Here is a 9497-nt window from a genome sequence, read left to right on the forward strand (position 1 = left end):
GCTTTTGTTTTTTATTTGGGAAGTAATAAAAAATATATTTGCTAAGTTTCAGTGTCAGACATGTTGGGAATTTTACAGTTAAAAAGTTTCAGTTTTCGCAGATCTACTGAAGTGAAGTGACAATAAATTTGGAAACGACAAAAGAAAGAGTGCTTTGCATTGTTTTTAACTGTTTTCGTTAATGTATATACATAGTTACCAAATTTTGGGAATTATTTTCTACCAACCAAAGAAAGAAGTAAAAAATAAAAATAAAAAGTTAACAGCTGTTTCTTCTTCATAATCTCTAAATTTGTTTTCTCAAGATAGGCGTTAGGCCGGCAGCTAACAGAGCTGTGAACCCTTTCAATCTTTTTTATTGTTTTCTGAAAAGAAGGGAAAGAGACCTCTTCAAGTTCTTTGAGATCCGGGCATTGCATTCTCAGGTACTTTTTGCTTCATGGACCCCGATTTTAAAAGATGCATTTTAAACTTCCTTTTGTTTGAATTTTTTGTTGCTTGGTATCATTAATTGTGCCACCAAATCTGGGCTGTTCCCCAATTTGTTAAATACACTGGGACATATTGGAGTTTTGCCTCATTAGTTGAATTGAAGATAGATAAGTTAAAACCCCTTCAGATTCTGCTAATAGATAGATCATGGATCCTTTTTCTTTCTGAAGAAAACTTTTATTCCTTCCGTAAAGGTTCTTCTTTGTTTAAAACTCAATTTTTATTCCTAATATCTACTGTTCCCCCATGATTTTGCCTCTTAAGATGGGAAAGAAAGGGAAATGGTTGTCCTCTCTAAAGAAAGCCTTCTTCTCAGAGTCCAAGGGAAAGAAAAACCAGGTTAGGATAAGTCTCGTTCAGCTAAAAATCATCTGTAGTTTCATGGTTAGCTCAGTTTTTAATATTCTTGATTACTATGTTTCTCAGAAATCAAAAGAACAATTTTTGGAGAAGGTGCATTTGGATCCCACTGGTTCTGATGCAGCCAAGTTATCCCCACTTCCTCAGCCTGAAGAGGTGAAATTAATTGAACCTGAAGTTGAGCAAAGCAAGCAGACTTACCCTGTGGCAGTTGCCAATTCTCCTGCCGTTCCAGCTCAGGTTGCTCTACAGGCCATTCGACATCAACTTAATACAGATGCTAGGTTTGCCGGAAAATCTAAGGAGGAAGTGGCGGCAATCAAAATTCAAGCAGCTTTCCGAGCTTACCTTGTATGTGCTGCAATTTTTTACTTTCTCCTCCTGAAGTTGTTTGCTTAATCATTTCATATCTGAAATGATTTTCAATCTAGTACTTCAGCCTATTTTTGTTTAATCTTATGCATCTTGCAGGAAACATTCTATAAATATCTTCATGAAACTGTTTTTTTTTTCTTTTTTTTTAAATGCAAGAAAATGAACGTGTAAGTTTACTTATGATTTATAATCTATAAGAAACTTTCCTGGATCAAAAGCTTGCAAATTATAGCTGTTAAGCATACTGTTTCTTTGTAAAAGTTTAGAAGAGAAGAAGAAAAGAAATAGTAATATCATGATAATTTGTTACTATATGATATCTGTTCGCAAGTCCTGGGTCAAATTAAATGATCTAATGTTTGAGGCATTGTCTCTAACATATCTATTTTCCAGCATGACAAAGATTTATGTAGAGGATTTGCTGATCATGATTTCTTCATTTTCAGGCAAAAAGGGCATTGCGTGCTTTAAGAGGACTGGCTAGGTTGAAATCACTGATGGAAGGGCCTGCCGCCAGACGGCAAGCAGCCGGTTCCCTTCGGTGCTTGCAAACTCTTTCTCGTATGCAGTGTCAGATTCATGCTCGGAGAACCAGGATGATGGAAGAAAACCAGGCTCTTCAGAGGCAACTCTTGCAGAAACATGCGAAAGAGATTGTGAACTTGCAAGTAAATCCCCTTTTTTTTCATAGATATATCAGCATGTTTTACTTGCTTGAATGTGATAAGTGAGTGGACTGCTGCGAAGTGGGTTCGATTTTTTCCTCTACGCTCTAGTTTCTCAGACAATATCTTATAATTAAATTATCTTTGTATTACAAACAAATTAAGATGGTAGATTAAGCTATTATATATACCATACAGAGGATTCTTAAGTGACTTCCGTCACTGCAGTCAAGCTCAGAAATTACTGTGTGTATTGTATAGATTTTGTTGTTCTATTAGTTGCATCTCTCTTTCTTAGCATGGATTTTGATGTTCTAAACAGATGGGTGAAGATTGGGATGACACTGTGCGGTCAAAGGAACAAATTGAGGCAAGCTTGTTGAGCAAACATGAGGCTGCCATGAGAAGAGAAAGGGCCATGGCGTACTCATTTACTCATCAGGTAATATGCGTTGTTGGGAGTCACATGGAGAACATCGAATATTTAACCCTTCTACTGCATGCTTATACGACTTTGTGAGATTTAACAACATTGTTAACTGACATGAATGAATGAACCATAACTAAATTGCATCGTAGAAAGTTCAAACATCGGTTTTCAGGTCCAAGAAACAGTTACTTTCTTCCAATGTACCTTGGCATTCAAGTGTTGAAAGTTAAACAGAGTTCTGTTTTTAACACATACAAATAACTTTTGCAGCAAACCTGGAAGAATGCTTCGAGATCTATGAATCCATTGTTCATGGATCCAAGCAATCCCTCATGGGGATGGAGCTGGATGGAACGGTGGATGACAGCCCGGCCATGGGAGGTTCGTGGTGGCATGAGAGATAAAGAACATCTCGATGACCAGTCATCCCTAAAGAGTGCACGAAGCAACTTCGGTGGAGAAATCAGCAAAGCTTATGCTCGTTATCAACTCAATTTGGATAAGCAATCCACGAAGGCCAACCAAAAGCCAAGCCGAACTTCGAGCCTCCTATCCCCTTCTACTCCTAAGTCAGCATCCATACCAGCCCGAAAGCTGAAGTCAGCAAGCCCGAGGAGTGGTGTGGCTGGTTTAGATGATGAAACAAGAAGCATAGTCAGTATGAAGTCTGACAGAAACCGGAGACACAGCATCGCAGGCTCCTCAGTGCGTGATAATGAGAGCCTTGCCAACTCTCCATCACTTCCAAGTTACATGGTACCAACTAAGTCTGCAAGAGTTAAGACCAGTTTGCAGAGCCCCTTGGGACCAGAAGCAAATGGAACACCTGAGAAGGATCCAATTGGATCTGCTAAGAAACGGCTTTCTTATCCGCCTTCACCGGCCAGGCTAAGGCGCCACTCCTGTCTGCCAAAAGTGGACGGTAGCATTAGCAATACAAAAGTTGCAGTGGTGAATGGAGGGGACGGTTTTTTCAAATAAAAAAGAGATGAAGTCCTGATGCACGCTAATCCAGAAGAATCGGAAAAGAAGAGAGAAACTTTGTATGTTTCAAAAGTTAGTTAACTAACGGGATTGTCGTTGCACCCAAAACACCCCGTTTTCATTAAAGTGTTGCATCGTTTTATTAACTTTGCTAAAACTAAAACGCACCGTTCCATCCATTCGCTTTAGTTTTTCTTATTTCAGTTTTGACCGATAGGAACAACCACGTGAGTGTTCGATTCAACTGAGTCGAATCAAGTAAAATAATTTTGAGTTAATCGAGTTCACGAGTCTTATTTTATCAACATACCTTAATTTTAATTTTTTTCGTATTGAGTCAAGTCGAAACGAGTGAAATTGTTCGAGTTAAATTAAAAAAAATTAAACATGTCAAATAAAAATATTGTTACAGTATAACTAATTCCATATTATAGCACATAAATTTGAAACCATATATATTTTGAAGTTTTTTAAAGCAAAATAATAAAAAAATTAGATACTTTGAGTTTAATAAATTTGAATAATTAATTAGGTCCCATAATTATTATTTTAGAAAAAAATTAATATTTTAATATTTATATATTTTTTAGAATTTTTTATATATATTTTAAAAATATAAATTTTAAAATTTTGATAAATATTTATAAATTTAAAAATTATTTTGAATTTTTTTTTGTAATTTTTGTTGAGAGAGACTAATTTGCTTATTTTTAAAGTTGGCAGATACCAAAAATGTATTTACACCAATTTTTTACTCGAATTGTGAACTCAACTCGAATTCGACACTTGATTCAAGTTATTGAGTTGGCTCGAATAATTTGAATAACTCAAAATTTAAATTTTTTTTCGAATTTAATCGAGTTTTGCTCATCCTTAAGAACAAACAATACGAGGTAGAGAGTAACTATAGGTATTTGATATCTGATATGTTCCATTGTCAAAAGTTTTAGTTCAGTGGGGTAGAATTATTAGTTGCAAGGATCAGCTGCCCTTTCATCTAAAAATTCCTTCTCAATTCTTCATCCTTGTTACTAATATTAGATTAAAGTACCATTGAGGTCCCTGTACTAGTAGTTAAATTACATTTTATTTCTTTACTCAAGAAATGGACAAATTAACCATGTACGTTAGAAAAATATGCAAATTAGCCTTTTTTTTTAATTTCATTTGTTTGTAATGTTAAGTGACTGTTTGGTTTTTTCAAAAGAAAAAAATTAATGTAAGTGGCATGGAATTAAAGGATGAGTGAGATTAGGTAAAAGTACCATGAAAGCCCCTTACTAAGAGGTGGATTCATTTTACCCCCATGCTAAAAAAATAGGTAAATTAGTCCTTGTAGATTAGATTAAATAACAAATTAGTCATTCTATTAAAATTTTTATCAATTCCTACTACTAAGTGTTGACATGGCTAACAAAACAACCATACAGTGATGTGTGGTGTACCACGTGTACCTCATGTTGACGTGGTAAATATCACGTCAGTAAATATTAAAAAAATCTTAAAAATATATAAAATTTTCTAACAATTATTTTAAAAACCTTGCCTAGGATGAATATGGAAATTTATTTTAAACCTATAGAAAATTATTTAGAAATTATAAAAAAGTATTGCAAATTATTAAAGATAACGTCTAGATTCAACGTGGACAAATGGTTGTTAAAATTCAATTAAGTCTGGATAACCTAAACATTCAACGTGGACAAATGGTTGTTAAAATTCAATTAAGTCTGGACAACCATTTGTTTAGGTTCATTCTAGGGTGGTTTATTAAATAATTATAAAACAACATACAAAATTGTAAAAGAATATTAAAAATATTAAGAAATTATAAATAATTATTAAAATTATCAAAATTAATAATAAAAAGTTATTACGTAAGGTTATTATTGCATATATTTGTGTGTATATATTTGAAGTATAAAAAATTATTAAAAACTATAAGAAATTAATAAAATATGATTTATTGACTTGATTAACTAAAAATATCAACTCGGTTAAAAAGATACATATGTATGTGTGTCTATATATATGTATTTGAATTATTTAAATATGCTTGTGTATATAGTTTTAATAACTTTATTAATTTTTAAATAATATCCTTTAATTTTATAATTATTTAAGAAACCACTCTAGAATGATTGAACAACCATTTATCTAGATTCAATTGGTCTTTTTTATTTTATCTTTCAAGATATTCACTAAAGTAAGCCCAATGATTAATTTTTCGTGTTCTGTAAGCCCATTAAAAATAAATGCAGGAAGAATTTTAACAGCAGTGCTCTAGTTATTCAAATTGTCTTTTTTTTTTCTTTAATGAATAATTGATAGTTGAGTTTGTGTGTGTATATATTTGATAGTATACAAGATCCTATTCTAGGGTGGTTTATTAAATAATTATAAAACAACATACAAAATTGTAAAAGAATATTAAAAATATTAAGAAATTATAAATAATTATTAAAATTATCAAAATTAATAATAAAAAGTTATTATGTAAGGTTATTATTGCATATATTTGTGTATATATTTGAAGTATAAAAAATTATTAAAAACTATAAGAAATTATTAAAAATTCTGTCCTAGATGAACATAGACAAATGGTTGCCCAAGTTTTCCATATTCAAATGAACCTGGACAATTATTTGTTTAAGTTCATCTTGAATTTGTTTTTTAAATAATTATAAAAATTATTTATTTATAGGATTTTTTAAATATTACAATGTCAGCATAAGGCACACATTGCATGCCACATGTCATTGTCTGGATTTTCTATCAGCCATGTCAACACTTAATAGTAGAAATGGAGGTAAAAATACTATGGAGGCCCTTGTACTAGTTGTCATATTGCATTTTGCTCCCTCTACGAAAAATGGGCAAATTAGTCATTGTACATTAGACCAAAGAGCAAACTGGTCCTTTCTGTTAAAAATTTAATCCAATTCTATTGTAAAAAACTAGCATGACTGACAAAATAACTAAACAGTGACACGTGGAGTGCCACATGTACCTCATGGCAACATACATAGACCAATTTTTAACAATCGAAGTGGATGGAATTTTTAATAGAAGGACCAATTTACTTTTGATCTAATGTATAGGGGCTAATTTACCCATTTTTTGAGTAAAAGAGGGCAAAATGCAATCTTGTTCCTAGCATAAAGGTTTCCATGGTTCTTTTACCTAGAAATAGATGAAATTTTTAATAGAATGACCAATTTTCTGTTTGATCTAAAATACATAGACTAATTTGTTCACTTTTTTGTAACACCCTAAAAGTTTTGAAACTACATTTGGTGCTATTCCGAGATTATGCCTAGTGAATTTCAAGGAAATTCATAAATGAATCAGATAGAAAGGATTCATAAGGAATTAAATTTCCATTAGAGCTGGAAACCAATTTAAAAATTGTGAATGTGAAAATGTGGATAAGGGACCAAATCGTAAATGTTCAAAGTTAGAGAACTAAAATACAATTTAACCAAATTGAAGATATATGAGTTAATGATGATTTCCTTACATGAGAATGATTGGGAATATGTATAGCTATGATGAAGATCACTTTTGGGTCTAAATTGGAAAAAGATGGGAAAGTATAAGGACTAAATCATAATTTTTCATTTTATTGAGAAAGGTCATAAAACAAATTTTAGTGTGAATAATTAATTATTACGAGTGATAAGTGTGAATTATGGGAATTCGATGTATTAAGTGTTGGGATCTAGAACCCTTAGTGTAGTAATATGCTCTAAGTACTTGTAATTTTTCGAACAATGTAGTTAATAAAACTTCATCATTATCATTAAATATCTTTTATATAAAGTCCTCAAATAGTTTTTGCATGCAAAAAAAAATCAAACATTAGATCATTAATTAGTTTAACTAATACTAAGTTGTATTATATGGTTGGATCATAATGCAAGAAGACAAATTGTATTAATAGATAATCTAAATGGTCCATAGTCTAATCAAAATTAAGCAAGTCGATTAAAAGACTACCATGTTGTCTATTAAGTCCAAATAGGGATATACCTTGTCTTGAGTATCAGAGCAGATGACTCTCAGAAGATAGAGGTATAGGTGTGACTGTCTGGACTAACAATACATCGGACTAGACCCAAGCAGAATAAATCCTAAATTTGTCTATGAATATGTTTACTTGTAACGTTCATAGTGTGACTTATCTTGGGATACAGACTATGTGTGTATGACTCATATACTTTGTGTTAAAGATAGTATTGGTTAGAGAGGTAGTTAGGGTCTGTTAAGGTGTTTAGCTAATTTGTTACGCAAGGAAGTTATTTGCTTCCTATAAATATATTCATTTGACGTATTGTTGAACTAAGTAGAAAGAAACAATTAAATTGAAAACAGTTTTCTTCTAAAAGTTTCAAGTTTACCTATGTTTCTTTCATGGTATCAGTCGCTAGGAGATCTTGATAATGGCCACGACAAACTCTGCTGCCTCTGACTCCGTTAAATTGAATGGCTCAGTCTTCACTGCTGATCGGGTGGTGAACTCGTTTCTTCGGCATGAGGTCGTGAAGCTTGATGAAGGGACGTTTCTTCAGTGGAAGAAACAGGTTCAATTTATTGTTAATGGATATGATTTTTTTGGTTTCTTGGATGGATCTGTATCTGCGCCGTCGAGATTTGTACAAGCACCGGACGGTACTCTTGTACTTAATCCGGCGGCATCTGTGTTTACACAACAGGACAATCTTACTACTTCGTGGCTACTCTGTACTATAAGCTCGACCATTATATCCTCTTTTATGGATGTGCAATCGACATCCGAGGTGTGGACTACGGCGTTGGCGATGTTCGCCGCTGATACGGATCTACAACAAGAAAGGTTGCGTCATGAACTTCACTCCCTCAAGAAAGGGAGTTTGTCGATCCGACAGTATGTTGCCAAACTAAAGAGTCTGTGTGCGCATCTAGAAGCGTCTGGAACATCTGTATCAGTGGCAGAGCGGACGGCGGTCATGCTTGCGGGTCTTCCGTCCAAATTTGAAGGCGTGGTGTCCTCTACTTCGTTGTCACTGACTCCCCTACCATTTCAGCGTCTGGTGGACGCTCTAATTGAGTGTGAAACTCATCATGTTCCGCCGGATCAGGAAGTTTTGTACAGTGCAAATATGGTAGAAGAATCATCGTTGCCGGCCTCGGATGGTTCGGTGCGTGGGGGTCGCTCGCCTATGCGTGGACGTGGTAGGAACTTCAGGCCGCGTCTCCAGTGTCAGATCTGCTCCAGGTTCAGTCACGTGGCTCAGCGCTGCTACTATCGGTACCACCGTGACGAGGCTTCTCCGATGCACTTTCTGATGCAAAATGTTTGTGCGTCTGGGGATCGTGGCTGGTCTTCACCACCGAATACACAGCCTAGAGTTTCAAATTTTGGTCAAAATTATTGTGCTGATGGATTTGATGGTTTTAGTGCGCCTTATGTAGAACCGATGGGTGGTGGGCCCAGGCCAAATATTGAAAGTCATGAGTATAGGCCACAACCTCTTGGCCCGAATGGTGGTTGGCTTAGGCCTATTGTTGAAAATCATGAGTATAGGCCACATACTCTTGGCCCGAATGGTGGAGGAACTCATGGTGCGGTTACTGGAAAATTTGGGCCGCGTGATGGGGTTCGTCCGACTAGTAATATTGGGCTAAATGATTCGTTATTGGATGCTAACCCTGTTTTGAATAATGTGCAGATTGATTCATCTAAATCGGTTGATGGTTTTGGTGTTCCATGGCAGACTAAACCACGAGCTCGTGTTTTCTCCGCGTCGAATCCGTGTTTTGGACTTCCTAGGTTGGGAGATTTACATGCTTCTGATTATTCTGATCCGTCTGTCTCAGGTTCGCTTATTAACTCTGCACAGTGTGGGGTTAGTGGGGATGGTTCTGACTCCCCGATTCCTAGACAAGCTGGCACAACATCATGGTATCCTGACTCGGGTGCCAGTAATCACGTGTGTCAAGATGATTCGGTAATACGTGATGCTGTTCCATATTCAGGTAAGTCCTCTCTTTTAATGGGTGATGGTACACCTGTTATGATATCATCTGTCGGTCAGGGGGATATATCTACTTGTTCTAGGGTGCTTCGGTTATCTAATGTTTTGTGTGTTCCGGCTATTCAGAAGAATTTATTGTTAGTATCACAGTTTGCAACTGATAATGGTGTGTTC

The 9497-nt window shown here is 34.8% G+C and overlaps 1 protein-coding gene across 1 annotated transcript; it reads left to right on the forward strand.

Annotated features, from left to right (window-relative positions):
* The first annotated feature begins 232 nt into the window (after nucleotides 1–232).
* Nucleotides 233–3504, forward strand: LOC107899674 (protein IQ-DOMAIN 1). Its single transcript, XM_016825443.2, has 6 exons — nucleotides 233–425; nucleotides 757–831; nucleotides 919–1203; nucleotides 1674–1895; nucleotides 2215–2334; nucleotides 2593–3504. Exons 2-6 carry the CDS (start codon nucleotides 757–759, stop codon nucleotides 3301–3303), a joined length of 1413 nt encoding a protein of 470 aa, XP_016680932.2. The 5' UTR covers nucleotides 233–425; the 3' UTR covers nucleotides 3304–3504.
* The last annotated feature ends 5993 nt before the right edge of the window (nucleotides 3505–9497 follow it).

The sequence above is a fragment of the Gossypium hirsutum genome, chromosome D04 (genome assembly GCF_007990345.1).
Source record: "Gossypium hirsutum isolate 1008001.06 chromosome D04, Gossypium_hirsutum_v2.1, whole genome shotgun sequence".
NCBI classification, from domain to species: domain Eukaryota; kingdom Viridiplantae; phylum Streptophyta; class Magnoliopsida; order Malvales; family Malvaceae; genus Gossypium; species Gossypium hirsutum.